A 15,901-nucleotide genomic window follows, 5' to 3' on the forward strand; every position below is an offset into this window, starting at 1 on the left:
CATTTGTTCTCGCGGAGAGCGCACTGTTGGTCCCGCGTTTGTTGGGACGTCGTTCGGTGAGTAACCGGTGCTCGTATTCCTCTGTGATGATGGTGATGAGTTCGTAGGGCGAGAGGGGAGTTTTCGTTATCTTGGCCGCTGCGTTCATCGACGACAGTAGCGGCCGGTAGGATTCAGGTAAGGACCCTAGGATGATGGCATGAAAGTCCGTATCAATGACGGCTACCCCCATTCCAGCTAACGACTCCCTCAGGCGCAAAAGCTCTGAAAAATGAGCCTTGACGTCACCACCTTCTTCGCACCTCGTCTCCTGGAGCCTCCGTCTCAGATCTATCTGGACGAGTTCGGTTTTGCCTTCATGTATGTGGCATATTTCCTTCCAGATTTCGGACGCGGATGCTAACTTTTGGACACGTAACAGCAGCCGATCTGTGATCGTGCAAAATATTTGCTGTTTTACGAGTGAGTTCTTTTGTTGATACTCATCGGTCTTTGCGTCGAGCTCATCGATTTCTTTCTGCGTAGGTGTTGTACCATCCGGCTTCGTAACGGCCCCCGTAGAGCTCTTTACGAAAGGCGTAGGCTCTTTAGCTCGTCCATCGGTATATCTCGTAAGTCCTCGTGCACCTATAGCCGTTAACGTCCTTTCCTTGTAGGTTATCCAGTTCGAGCCATCTTCGGCGAGCTTCGGGATGTTAAAAAGGTTTGAATTGGTGCTGGGAGTCGACAAGTCCATGGAGGAGACAGGGCTCATAACCTGTGGAGGAACGATACACGCGGGAGGTTTTACGACACGCTAGAACAAAGGTACGAGTCTCAGTATTCGTTTCGAATCTCTATTAACAATTGTTTGTACCTAGAACAAAGGTACGACTAGATGTACGTCAGCGCTTGCGCTCGAACGTTACAGTGGGACTTGTACTTACGTCTCAGTATTCGTTTCGAATCTGAGACGTTTCGACGAAAACAGCGTCCTCTTATACGGTGAGTCTGCCAGCAATAGCTTTGATGAAAAATATATACTTAAAGAACGAAAAGATTGCCGACGTTGACACGTCGTCGACGTTCTCCGTTTGGAGACGCTCGCACTCGATGTGCTCTATTCTTCGGCCGTATCGTCCTTTCCTTTCTCAGCTCTCTCTCTCTCGGCCTTACTTCCCTCGGACACATCGGCTCTCAACAACTGCACACAGGCTACTTATATTGTAGCTCGGTAAGGGTCCTCAGGTACAGGTAGGCCGGATGATTATGTGAGGACGAACGTAGAAGGGAGTGGTGTCACGCCTGACAGGCTAGAGTAGACATGATGGGGGAATTAGAAAGAATGAGTGTACAAATGAAATCATGTAGACGGAGTGACGAAAAATATGATGTTATTGGCAGATATTAGACCGGCGGGCTGCACCTGGCGTGACAATGACGAGAAAGTGTTCTAATTGTCAAGCGGATCAGTAGCGACGAAGGATTAGCGGGGGATTGAGCTCTGAGGACGGTGACTGCATTGATCGATAGCGCTGGTGAAGCGAGAACTGTGGTGGTCGCAATAGCCTAGGTTACGTCGGCGCCGGGCGGTACAGGGCCAGGTGAAATTGACGCGGCCCTGCCGCGCCTGCCGCGGTCGTGACGCGCCTGTGACGCGGCACTGTAACAAATTCCTATGTACAAATCATGTTTACACAACTTCATATCGCATTCGAAACACTTTGAATCATCGTTAATGATCAACATATGAGTGTCTGCCTGCGTACAGGCTCTACATCAACAAAAAATACCAAACCGTGCAAACCAAGTGACAGGACAATTACAGGCCTTACAAGGCGCACAATCATTACATTCCCTACAAATGCATGACAGACTGGCGAGTGAGTTGTAAGTTGCAGTACACGTCCATGCATGCAGCGAGGTTTGATGCATGCTCCCTACTAGCCTTGTCATATTTGTGTTGCTTGTTAGATCTTTGTTTGGGTGATGAAAGTCAAGCATGGTGCTAAAATTGTTGCGACAATTGTGTCTTCTGGTGGTTCCTTGTAAGGATTATAAAATTCTATGTATATTCTTACGAGTCTTGTTGCATTTGTGCCACTCGGCGGATCCATGTTTTGGATCTACCATTTGCTACATACTACTACAAAATTTGTAACAGTTGTGCTTCTTGGTATTCCCTTGTGTGGGTGATGATCCATGCAACCTCTCACCAGCCTTGCTGTGCTTGTGTTACTCGGTAGACCCTTGTTTGTGTTAAGTTCGATACATACTAGTACAACTTTTGTAACCTTTGTACTTCCTGGTGATCCCTTGCATACTTCTACCAGCACAATCGGGACAGATGTTGGATATAGTCAAATTCTTAATTTTATTCCCTTTCAGGATCAGCACAGGTATACCCAATGTACACTAGTCTCGAGGTGCGTCAAGGTGTAAATGCTAATTCTACCTGCTTGTGGCAGTGAGGTCGCCGTGTACTAGGTACACACAGGTATCCAGACTCATCACAGGTACTTCAGGGCTAGTGTTATAGATAGCGGTCAACCTTAAAATTACTAGTATGAACATGGACAGTACTAAGCTACTTGTAACTAGTGCGTCAATTGTATATGTGATAAAAGTCATGGGTGCTGCCCCCAGGCCTACCGTAAGAACAGATCCGAGTAAGCTTAAATCTTCAACTTAAACTGTATTCTAGGCACCATTTCCTCTGAACCTTGAACCGATTCAGAGAGAATGATAGTTAGTACATTTTTACATTCTGTAGGGAATACCACACGAACCGCACTCTGGCTGAAATCAGAAACCAGCAATTTACAGTACGGACTGTATTTTGGACACAGTGAGTGTTTCATGTTTTTGTAAGTAGCGCAACAAAGATACTCGCCGTTTTTCTCGAGCCGCTTCGACTATTATAGATGGTAGAACCCATGGAAGCTACGTGCTCCAAAGTATCCCATGAAACATTGAACGGGGGAGCTGATGGTGAACACAGGATATTCTAGACGAGGAAAAATGACTGAGTGACCTGTATATATCCCTTTAGTAAAAGACTTGGCATCACAATCAGCAAATTCAGCGCCGATCACCCTGCACACTGCATTGTTAGGGCATTTGGCCTGACCCATACTATCCGTTCATTTAGGTTTGAGTGTGCAAGAATTTGAATTCACAATGGAGGAGAGCACATACATCGGTGCCAATTACTCGGTAGTTTTGGACAGCTAATAGCTATTGAGACTTTGCGACCCCACCCTGCTGTCACGGTGAATTCGAACATACTGAATGAAGACCATGAACAGGGACCGAGTTGCCACAGTTGAGCTAAAAAATTTTTGATGCAACCAATGAGTGACGTACCACAACAAAAAAGGAGACGGTCAACTTGAACAAGCTTAGCCATTGCGGAGCTTCAACGACATTGCAACATCAACCTGGTGGCGGCACTAAGCCGTTTACTGATTGAATTCTTGTTTCCGCAAGCGACGAACACCCCGAGAAATCAAACTGATATGATCCCTGTGCTAACGTCACGGAGGTGGCCCATGTACCCGGAACTTGAAGCTCTGTCATGGTGCTAGTGAGAACTCAAATGTATCAGCGTTATGACGTACTCCAAGAGTTCAAATCTTATTCGGGTCTTGCAGCTGGCTATGTGCACATCCCACTTTGGACTCGGACATTCGCAAGTTTTGCAATGGCACTGATGACTGTCAGGCTAGTGATGGCATAGAATGAGAAAAGACTTTGCGCCAATTGCTCCATCGAGCTTGAATACAGGGTGTGCAACTGAAGGTATTACAGTTAGTAAGTTTACATGGTACGGCTCTCCAGAACATGATAGATCCTGGATAGCACCTCTGTCTGCCTGTCCATTGCAGCTTCGAGGTGTTTCCCAACATCAACTAAGGTTTCGTGAATTGTATGCTCGTTAAATTCAAAAGCTTTCCCCAGCTTCCTGCGTTTGGGCACTTCGAGTACCGGCACTGATTCAGCGCGTTGAATATTGGTAAGGTGCTGTCCAAATTGGCGTGGTGTCTAAATCACACAGTTATCGACAATTGATGTGAAAAGCAATGGAAATGATGGGTCTAGCTCACTGTGTCTCCAATGGAGTCTGAGTCGAGGGTCAACATCGACCTCTTGCGCTTCAGTGATAGGTTTTCACCACTGCTTTTTTCAATGTGCGTGTTCCAAGTGTCAATTTCCTAGAACAATAACAATCAGACTCGGAATTGAGTGTAGAGCATCTTGAGGCAGCTACCTGTTCGAGTTTCTTGCATTGTTCAGATGCATCGGCAATTGCATCTGCAATTTCACTGTTCGTGAGCGCGGTGTGCCGGTAGCACCCACAAGGGTACACTGGGGTGCCTTGACCATGTGCTTGACCACCAGCGCACGCCTCAAAGTCATGGCTATGTTCTGTGTTGGGGGTATGACTCTCGCTCGCACATGCAGTGAGGAGAGCTCCAGAGGGGTGTGAATTTGAGTCAACGCTATCGTAGCCTGAGAGCATGGCAAAATGGGGTCTCCCACTCTTGATGGACAGGCGAAGTTTGATATGTGTTTCGAAACTCCATGAAACAAAGTTCTCAAGTTCCGATGCTACATGCAGCTAGGATTTAGTGGTTTCCCTGAGATGCGATCTAATTTGCATTAGACCAAAACAGCAAGCTAAAATGGAGGTCCTTTCAATCATGTAATGACAATATGCCGATACCAACACAAGACTTCTAATATTTTACACCATCGGTTGAGCAGAAAAACAGTGGGCTGGCATGATATTGATATTTTACTAGTCTTCTACGATAAGAGTTAAGTGATAAACCATTCCTGCTGAATATTGTATCGCAACTACAATCTCACAACCCATAGTAGCCTGCGGCATCTCTAGTTCTAACACCTCAGGATCAGGCCATGAGTAAGGAAGTTCAGGAAGACGACATCCAGCTTGAACTGAATCATCAAACCAATGTGGTGTGAGGATGAACATGTGGGTATCTGGGGCAAAATGCATTGCAGTTTGATACTACGGTTAACAGTTTGTTTCATCAGAATTAGACTGATGAATGGAACGAAGAGATCAAGTACCTTATCGCTTTGTTCATGCAATGCAAAGAGATGTGTTACGTCGCAGGTAAGGGCTGTTCGCCACTGCCCTCCCAATGAGGTGATGCCAGCTGAGAGAACTTCGAGGTCCCATGAGGAGAGCTTGTAATGGATGTTAATTCAATACAATAGATACAACAAATGACGGTTCACTCACATCAGTGGCACATGCAACAATTCCTGAAAAAATCATTTTTGGATCCGTTGAATAGTACTCCTCACTGACACGTTGACCGTCAATGTCTTTGTACCAATGTGACAGATAGAGGACACTTACGGTTGAAGTTTTCCGAGGGCTATGCTCCGCTGCACCCATGTTTCCGACACAACATACAAGGATCCCTGGCACTCGCTCTGAATAAGTGATCCAGCAAGTGTAATGAAATGGGTATGCGGTGGTGCGCTCGTTGCACCGTGGAGAGTCAGCAAGCCTGAGAGTTCCTCATATTGCTCTGTTTGTATTGAAGGCGAAAGAATATAGTGCACACTATTGAAGAGGGACATGCCACTCAAGGTACAGGGAACCAGCATGAGAGGAAGTGTGAAGCGATAGCTGGCTGGAGTTTTTGCTTATGATGCGTCCAACACGTTCAACATTCTAAGCAGTTATGTAAGTATGTGGTATGTGGTCCCAAGGAGGTAGGCACTTAATGAATTTGACGTGCGGCTCTAACTCATATGTGGTATGAACCTTGCGCCTATGAATTGAAATAAGGTTCCTCAGGTTCGCATGAGAGGTGCAAACAGCCCAGGCTACAGCTAACATGAGTTTGGCATTGATTTCATGACGTACATGAGGAGTGCTACAGATACAACGAACTGTAACGAAAAAAAACACATACCTGCTCCTTTAGAACGACCTCCTCGGGTACATTGCTTGATGCGCAGAGAATATGTTTGCCAATGTGAGAACGCATGTTGGTGACTTTGGCCAGACAGAGGGGGCATGTTGCAATGCGCTCGCCTTCGGAAGCTACAAGTAGATTACTCGCTTCGACCGACGTAATAGCCAGAGTACCTGAGAATCGATGTCAGCAGAATTAACAACAATAAGAAATTGTACATACCATCAGACAGCTGGTAAGGAAAAGTTTTAGTGTCCGAAGGCGTGACACACACCAACTTGAATGGTTTGGCATTGGTGGGCAGCCGAAATGACTTAAACTAGAATATAATTCACAGGTCAGATATCTTCTAAACAGATTCAGGGTACGATCAGTGTTTCGTACTGTGGTGCTATGTTGATGATCCGAGCGGAGAAGAGCAAGTCCACTTACCACGTTTGTATCTGAATACATGTGACGAGATGTGACGACACCTAAAATTTGATCGGTTGGCAAGTTGGTCATGCAGCTCGCAGTTGCATACCAGTTCACATTACAATGCAGTAGCTACATAGAGTACACTAGACTATGAACACAAGTCAGGAATAGATGTGCGAGTACTGACCAAGTACAGACTGAAAATTCAAAAAAACTCGGAGGTAGCAAGTCATACAGATGTTAAAACAAACGAAAGCGGTGAAAAAGCACTACAAGATGATATAATGGTGCTGCGATAGAAGAATCTCATATCAGGATGATATATGTATAAGTATGTGCGCTTAAGAGCAACAAAATTGAATTGGAGTCAACGGCGTCCTTTTTTCTTGCGTGCTGCGCATGTCGGCTGAGCTGCTGTTGGTGTTACCTGGTGTACTGACCCGTTACCACCCAGCGCTGTTGGGTCAGAATGTATATTAGTTATAGGCACAACTCAAATGCGGGGAAAATTATATACCATGCAAGTTGTCTGCATTACCACTGCTCCCGGTCCCACCTTCTGAGCCTTGTTCTCTGTTGTTAGGAGAACGCTCATCAGAATCAAAAAAATTGTCCATATCATCCTCGCTGTCGTCAAATGCATGAAGTCCTGCATCTGTCCTAGATCTGGAGCGCCCACGATGGAGGAGTCCAGGAGTTTCTCTATTCAGAATATGGATCAGTACACAGAGGAAAGTTAATGATCTTACGACTTCCAATGAATAAGTGTTTCTTCAACCCATTGTCCGTTGGGATTGCCTTCGAACATATCAACCACGCGATCATAGAAAAGAACGAGGTCAAAATCTTCAATTTGCTGGCACCATTGTGTTGCAGAACTAAGCTGGAAATATGCCTTCGGTCATCAGTTGGTTTCAGTGTGTAAATTTCGTGCAATGACTTACCTGTACAGCGGCATATGCAATTGCCCTTGGAAGTGGTGATGTCATACCATGCATTCGGCCTTTTGGAGCTTTGTTGCCTTTGTGAGCATTCGCCGAAATGGCGCTTGATGGCCCAGTGAATATGTGACGAAAGACCTGCTTGGATTGTAAAACGACATTGACAGAACAGAAGAAGAATAGGGAAAAAAACATACACGTTTGAGGTAGTATCCCCGAAGACAACCTTGTCTTTTCCTTGTGGGGTCCAACATAGACTCGTCATATAGAAATGCGGGAAGCTTTGCAGCTGTGATCATAATTTCACCTTCCTTCACCTTATCCATAAAGGACCTATAGCTGGTTTTGTGAGAGCGACTGAGCAATAATTACACAACTTACGAGGGATTGCTGTCAAATGTGTCTAGCATCCGCATCGGGCACAGTAGCCGCGCAGTCTGAGGGTGGTTCCATCCACGAGCGATTTTTCCATGTTGTCTCAGCAGGGGGGGATTGAACTGGTCTACTCCAGGGTTCTTGAGCATATATGAGAGGCCTTCTCGCATCAGACTCCCAGTGTCATCGGATCGTGCATCACTTGCGGCAGAGGAGAGCTGGTTAGCTGTCAGACAAATAACACACAAATAATGTGCATGATTGCATTACCGCATGAATGAAGTTGTCCATGGCCGACGGAACTTTCTCAAACCCTGATATGATGTCGCTGAAAGTCGGTACAAGCTTTACGAGTTCACTGTACTGCTTTATGCACAACTCCTTTTCACAACTGTGCAGGTAAAATATCAGAGTGTTGGGTAGCTCGGGCTGCCGCACTGGACTTGCCTGTTTGAACTTTCTTCGGATTGATCTGTGTTGTCTTCCCGCAATTCAGAGAATTCGGCTTCCATGCCTTCATACAAGACATTCTCGAGCGAAGAAAATGGGTCGATCGCGAGAGGAAACCACCGAGCTGCGTGTAAGTACGGTTCAATTGGACCACTGGTCTCATGGTGAGTTGATGTTACAATTTAAGATTTGGAATTTACCAGAGCTTTCTTTTACGCCCACTTTTCACGCCAAAGTTCAGGTCCTTAAGCAGATCTTGAAAATGAGTTGATGTGTCCGAAGTGTTGGACGGTTCAGATGACATGGTTGGTAGTTTAGGTGCGTGAATGATGCAAAAGTGGTACAGTACTAGCTACAGTGGCTCAAAAAAGTGTCCCAATGTTTGTAGCTTTTCACGTAATTGCTATATCATGAGTCAAGACGTGGAAATACAACTAAGCTATAGGAAGATGTCGGAAAGGTCTGCTTCTCAGCTTCATTTCGGTTCCCTATACCGTGGGAAACTAATGACATTATGTGAAGATATGAGTATTTTAATTTGATGACTCATTGGGACACTTTTTTGACTTTGAGTTTAACTAATGTAATCTCTATAATTCTAGTACTGTGTGTGACCTCCTTCTGCCCCAATCACTTCTGCCACTCTTCTAGACATATTGTCTATCAATTTTGGGTATTCCTCTTTGGTGATTCCATCATACTCTGCTGTAACACTGTCTCATAGTTGGAATAACCCCTATGGTGAATCTTGATATGCTATAAGTAATTTCTTGAGTGATTCTCAGAGGTATTCAATAGGGTTGATGTCTTGGGTCTATGTTGAACATGATAGAATAGTAATATTATGGTCTTTAAGTTATTTGGTAGCCAATCTAGAAGGTTGCTCTATAAGACTTAAGATCTCTTAATCACTATATTCTAATTTAAAAGGCTGCTGATATTAATAAAGTGACTAAATTGATTATTTCCATCATTCCTATGACTATCTCTACTCAAATAGTCAGACAGACTCTCAAGACAGCCCATCTTAAAGCTATAATCAAGAAAAACAGATTCTTCTGTCTCCAACCTATAAAAAGAAAAGACAAGATGCTACTTTCAAGTACAAATATTAGACTGCTGATAGCCGAAAGAGGTTTATCTAGTTAGATATGGTTAAAATCAATAGGATAAGATCATATGGCAAGGAATTTGTATTAAAATAGATAGGACAATCATTAAGATAAAGAAAAGTTAAATAAACACCTTAAGTTTCAAGACGAAAACTTGATGGTATAGGACTATATGAGATAAAATGGAATGGGAATTTTCTATGAAGCAAAGGGGAGGATGAATACAGAGTAGTAAATACTCATTTGACAGGAATGTCTGCTAAGAAGCATGCAGGAGTTATAAGTTAATGAAGAAGATACTGTTTTGTGATAAGACAATGACCCTAAGTATACCTCTAAATCAGCCACCAATAGCCTGCAGACCATGATATTACTATTCTATCATGTTCAACATAGACCCAAGACATCAACCCTATTGAATACCTCTGAGAATCACTCAAGAAATTACTTATAGCATATCAAGATTCACCATAGGGGTTATTCCAACTATGAGACAGTGTTACAGCAGAGTATGATGGAATCACCAAAGAGGAATACCCAAAATTGATAGACAATATGTCTAGAAGAGTGGCAGAAGTGATTGGGGCAGAAGGAGGTCACACACAGTACTAGAATTATAGAGATTACATTAGTTAAACTCAAAGTCAAAAAAGTGTCCCAATGAGTCATCAAATTAAAATACTCATATCTTCACATAATGTCATTAGTTTCCCACGGTATAGGGAACCGAAATGAAGCTGAGAAGCAGACCTTTCCGACATCTTCCTATAGCTTAGTTGTATTTCCACGTCTTGACTCATGATATAGCAATTACGTGAAAAGCTACAAACATTGGGACACTTTTTTGAGCCACTGTATAATCAACATTAATATTCAACCCCAGACTGTGTTCCAAAGATCCGCACCGAAATCAGTGAGTGTGACTGTTTGTCATGGCTTGTTTCATGGACGGATCAAAATTTTGGCCATCATGTGTCTCGGTTCTGAATCTTCTGGTACTAGGGGTCGGCGTTGCCGACATGGACCCAAGATTTCGGATGATAACGGGGATAGTGATCAAACCATGATGGACACGGAATATTCTTGCTTGGTACGTGAGCTTACATGTGTGGCAAAATTTAAGTTACACACTGACCTCGCTTCGCAAGGTGACCAGCCTCCCCAAAGTCTCTATTTCCTGCAAGTGTATCGTCAAAGCAAACGAGCAACACGCATACGAGGACCTCCGAGCCCTCAATCACAGCATCTGGTCTCACTTGACTCCCCACTCTCATTCCTCATCCCCCACAGTGGTCTCTTCTAACGACGGTGCCTCTCTATTTGTTCCTCCATCTCCCACCTTATCAACTCAATCTTCAGTACATTTTGCTACCTCGTTGTCCTTGAGGATAACAAACCAGACGAACACAACGGTTATTCGTCCTTGCATTTGCTCAGTTCTTCAATGGACAAGGTCTCGGTTCATCGCCGAAAATCTAGCAACACAATTTTTGCGAGTTCCCATGGGGGTCACAGCAGTCTAGACGAAACAGAACCAGACCATGCTAGTGGTGATTATGGCATGGTTCACCTTCATCCTGTTAGATCGGATCCCACAAGTACAATGCCTTCTCCTACCCATACACACGTTGACACCGCCTCCGTTCTCTCGAGGTCACAACACGCTAAATCAGACATTTCTATCGAAAATGTCGTCATAGCAACTCCTTCACCCCGTCCAAATCTCAAGCTGGTTGTTTGGCTTCGCCAATACAGTGAATTCCACCGCTATCATCACTGATCTGTACGAACTTGGTGAATGGGTGCAGATGTGCTTAGGGATGCTATTTGCGTTGGCAGAGTTCAAGGTACGCAGCTGCACACTGAGTATTAATTCACGATCATTTTGACCGGGTTTGGATGTGTCCCAGGCTGTGCTATTCATCCTTGTGTGAAACTTTGTGTTTGAGATGGCGAACGACCCTGGGGTGCAGATTGTGGAGTGTTTCGGGTTTGATTATCACGGTAAGTATTTTCAATCACGTACGTTGAATGTACCAACTCATTTCTTTCATTTCAGAATACAAATTATATAGATGGCTTCGTCCGAATGCCTTAAACTGGTTCATCCTCACAAGCGTGGCTCGTGCAGACGTCTCTCTACAGGGAGACATTCGGAAAGAGCATAAGGATTGTGCCGAGCTACCTCTCTGACCCACCTTGTAAGTTTCTAACCCATTTTCCAATGTATCATTCGGACAACACAATTTCAATAGCTACTGTCGCGGACATACCTGCTTCTTACCTACCCTCTTCATCATCCTGTTTCCATTGCAGGAGAATAGCTCATTTTTATTGCACTGTCAGATTCATAATTCCCCGCAGAGACATCCATTCCCTAAGAACAGGTGTCTTCTCTCCATAGATTTGTTGTAGATTTACACACCGCAGCAGGTAGATACTGGAAATTTCATTGGTTTGCCATTTATCTGGCCTTTGCAGTGAGTTCATCGAGACCCGGATGCTTCAGGTTGTCACGCCAAAACAAACTTCAACCCGGAACTTGATTATGTCGTCGCACAGTGACCACTGACTGCAAAACACTGTAAAGCCATTCAACTCCCTAGCTTCCCTCTCCAGGCTGAGTCTATGCTAGCACAATTTCACGTCTATATTTTTCTATTTTTCTTCTTCATGGCCCACACATGTAGGGGCTGTCGTCGAGAGTTTGATTCTCGCGGGGCTCTCAGTACCCACAAACGGTCTTGTTCAAGCAAAATAGCTGATGCTGTCGCCTCTTCTCTAGCGAAGAGAAGACATGACCGAGAAACTCAGCAAGCAGTCAAAATCCGTCATCGGGAAGAAGCAGAAGCAGAGTTGATGGCTCGCCAGGACTTGCGTGAACACTTTGCTGAGCCAGAGTTACCACCGGTATGTTCACTCATTTTTCACATTGTTGTGTCTGATGTCTTTCATTCAGGATCCGGGTGCAAGGTCTCCATCACCACCTGCCACATATCGTTTGTCAGGTCTACCAAATCGCCGCCGCCGCCTACCGAGAAGATTCCGCGATGACTTACCGCCTATCCCAGTGGTAGCAGCATCGTCCTCAACCTTGGAGGATGCAAATGCAGAACAGGTCGAACCAATAGATCCACAGCCCCCAACTCCTGTCATTATCAGCACTCCACGAGATCATTATGGTATATATCGCCAATATGTACACTCACTTCCATCATTCAACCCCGATAACCTCACGTCGGTGGCACATCTGGCTGACTCACCAACATTTACCAAGAATCCGGACAGCCTCGGGGCCCGACAATGGTGGTCAGGATTTGGTGGATCAACTCAAGCTCCTTCGACAAATTACTTCACACCATTTCTCAACGCAACAACCTTTCGTCTCATGTCTTGGTTTTATAGTGGTTCCAGTATGAAATCTCTGGCCGAGTTAGATCGTCTCGTGAACGAGGTCATCCTTGCAGCGGACTTCGACAGAGCTGAACTCAAGGAGTTTGGGGCCTTGAAGGAAAGCAGTCGCCTTGACAACTATCAGGGTGATGCTGAAGACATCCGTTCTTCATTCTCTGCATCGGACGGATGGATAGAAACTGGTGTGAAAATCCGCATCCCAGCCGATGGAGTTCGGCATGCAACTGAGGATGCAGCCCCGCTGTTTGAGGTTGCTGGCTTATTCTATCGCAAGCCTCTCGAAGTCGTCAAAGCTGCATTCCATGAATCAGCTGCAGAACATTTCCATCTCACCCCATTCAACATGTTTTACCAGCCCTCTGACGACATTCCTGTGGAGAAAATTTATGGAGAAATCTATAATTCACCTGCAATGCTTGTCGAGCATGAGAAAATTCGCTCGCAACCCCGAGAAGGTGGCTGTACACTCGAGACTGTGATTGCGGCGGTGATGTTCTGGTCAGACTCCACCCATCTCACGAACTTCGGGACTGCATCGCTTTGGCCTATCTATCTGTTCCTAGGCAATCAGTCGAAGTACATGCGAGTTAAGCCAACATCGTTTGCGGCGCACCATCTCGCATACATTCCCAAGGTATGAGCTTTGTTGCTTTGCTCTATCCATGCCTGACATGTTTCCGCCAGCTTACAGATACTTTTCAAGATTTCTATCAACATGTATTCAAGAAGGCTGCGACAGCTGAAGTCCTAAGTCACTGTCGGCACGAGCTGATGCAAGCTGTCTGGCTGTTACTCCTTGATGACGACTTCATGCACGCATACGAGTTTGGGATCATTATCGAATGTCTTGATGGTGTCTCCCGCAGAGTCTTTCCTCGTTTCTTTACTTACTCGGCAGATTACCCTGAAAAGTAAGGGCCTTTCAAAGCTGCAATTTCAGTTTATTTATCTTGCCTGATCAGAACACTTCTCACGTCCATTAAATTCCTTGCTCAATGCCCGTGTCCACGGTGCCTGATCCCCAAGATAAAGATAGGTGGTCTTGGAAACAAAGCTGACAGACGGTGGCGCGAGACAAAGATGCGTGAAGACGGGCACAGAATATGGACGATAATCAAACAGGTTCGGGAGTGGTTGTATGTCAAGGGCACTAACATCACCAGCATCTTTGTCAAGCGGATGCTTGCACCCGAGTCTCTTGTCCCCAGCACAGTATGTTTCCTATACTATGTTCTATTTTATCTCTCTGATTTACTTAGAATGCATTTTCAACTCGGCTCGCACGCTTTGGATTCAATTTCTACACCATGTTTGTCCCCGATCTGCTTCACGAATTCGAACTGGGAGTCTGGAAGGCTACATTTACACATCTCATCCGCGTTCTTTATGCATATGGTCATGATACGATACAACAGCTGAATAGACGGTACTAGTTCCTGCTTAACTACTTCAATTGCTTGTATTGATATCCATCAACAGATATCGCCAAGTGCCCACATTTAGCAGAGGCACAATCCGAAAATTCACTGAAAACGCCTCTAGCATGAAGAAGCTCGCAGCGCGGGACTTCGAGGACCTTTTACAGGTATGTTTTTTCATAGTGGTACTTGTACAGCATACTAATCAAGGTTTTTAAGTGCGCGATCCCGGTGTTTGAAGAGCTTCTCCCAGAACCATTTAACACCCTTGTCCTCGACCTTCTTTTTGAATTGGCTACGTGGCATGGACTGGCAAAGTTGCGCCTGCACACGGACACTACCCTATCCTTCCTCGATACATCCACAACTCGAATCGGCAAGATTTTGAGACGTTTTTCCAGCGAGACAGCAACTTTTGACACTCGAGATCTCCCAAGCGAAGAAGCCGCTCGTGGCCGTCGCCAAGCACGAAAGGTTGCCCAGAGTCTGCCCCACAGTCAAGCGCACGAAAACTCGGTAAAACAACAACCTCAAAGACGCTCAAAGCGCAGGGAGTTTAATATGCGGACTTATAAGCTTCACGCACTGGGTGATTATGTTAATACCATCAGACAATTTGGGACAACGGATAACTTTACAACCCAGTTGGTAAGTACTAGTAGTGATCTGTGTAGCAACTGATTTAGCGCTAATATTGATTCATAGGGCGAACTTGAGCACAGGCGCGTCAAGCGCTTTTACCCGCGAGTGAGCAAGTGTCGATACATATCTGGAATTGCAAAGCAACAACGACGGGAGAGAATCCTTTTCAGGATGAGAACGCGGATTCCTGAGGATAAGGCCAAGACAAAGAAGAAAACCGCTGCATTGCACAACAGAGAGGTCCAGACGAGGCGGAGCATTGCTACTGATGCAATAGAGATGCCATTTTTACGCTTTGAAGATTCAGAACGGCTACCGCACACCGACCCTCGAGTACACTACCACATCTCCAATGGGGCGCGCCACTTTTTGAGTCTTTCTCAATGGTTGAGGAAGAACGACGGTGATCCTGCCTTCACGGTGAGTACCCCCGACTCCAACCTCTATCCTCGTCGCTCAGACAGTATTTTAAAATATCTAGGATTTTCTTCCCAGATTAAAAGATCACATCCTTGCACGACTGCTCGGACACGACTATGATGGCGATGAGGTCTCCTTCTCCTCTGCTCAGCGTTGCCGACTGATGTTGGTAAATGATTGTATCTATCAACATAAGGTGATCCGTGTGAACTAACTACATACGATCTACGACGAGAACAAGACTCGCTCAACTCCAGGACTCACGCTGATATCATGGTCTTGTCCCATGAGGATGACGAGGCCAATGGCCATCCTTATTGGTATGCCCGGATTATTGGTGTGTTTCATGCACTGGTTTCTTATCACGATCCCACCGTCGACTCATCGTCATATGATCCTATCCAAGTCGACTTTGCTTGGGTACGTTGGTTCGGCCGTGATCTTAGTCACCGTTCAGGCTGGAAGGCGAAGCGACTACACCGACTTGGCTTCATCCCAAGCGAAGATCCTGGTGCATTTGGCTTCATCGATCCAAAACATATCATCCGCGGAATCCATCTTATCCCAGCCTTTGCTCACGGCCATACCTCCGAATATATGTCGCCATCAATCGCCCGTCATCCCAGTGACAACGATGAAGATTGGACCTATTTCTATCTAAATATGTAGGTGATATTGTCATGGGTGGATGATGTCGCTAATTTCTAATAGTTTTGTTGATCGAGACATGCTGATGAGGTTTCGAGGGGGTGGTGTTGGCCATCGAACAACTC

At 45.3% G+C, this 15,901-nt stretch overlaps 2 protein-coding genes across 2 annotated transcripts; one reads left to right on the forward strand and one right to left on the reverse strand.

Moving 5' to 3' along the window:
• Positions 1-7,300: 7,300 nt before the first annotated feature.
• Positions 7,301-7,809, reverse strand: F5891DRAFT_909994 (uncharacterized protein; the record flags this gene model as incomplete). Its single annotated transcript, XM_041373609.1, has 3 exons — positions 7,301-7,435; positions 7,495-7,654; positions 7,679-7,809. Coding segments are annotated over 3 exons (426 nt in total), but the record flags the coding sequence as incomplete, so codon positions are not given.
• Positions 7,810-10,678: 2,869 nt separating this feature from the next.
• F5891DRAFT_977231 (uncharacterized protein) lies at positions 10,679-12,311 on the forward strand (the record flags this gene model as incomplete). Its single annotated transcript, XM_041376681.1, has 6 exons — positions 10,679-10,798; positions 10,935-11,081; positions 11,184-11,238; positions 11,352-11,435; positions 12,020-12,144; positions 12,243-12,311. The coding sequence occupies 6 exons, from the start codon at positions 10,679-10,681 to the stop codon at positions 12,309-12,311; spliced, it is 600 nt and encodes a 199-aa protein (XP_041229948.1).
• Positions 12,312-15,901: the final 3,590 nt, after the last annotated feature.

This window comes from Suillus fuscotomentosus (genome assembly GCF_016647785.1).
Source record: "Suillus fuscotomentosus strain FC203 chromosome Unknown F5891scaffold_10, whole genome shotgun sequence".
Lineage (NCBI taxonomy): Eukaryota > Fungi > Basidiomycota > Agaricomycetes > Boletales > Suillaceae > Suillus > Suillus fuscotomentosus.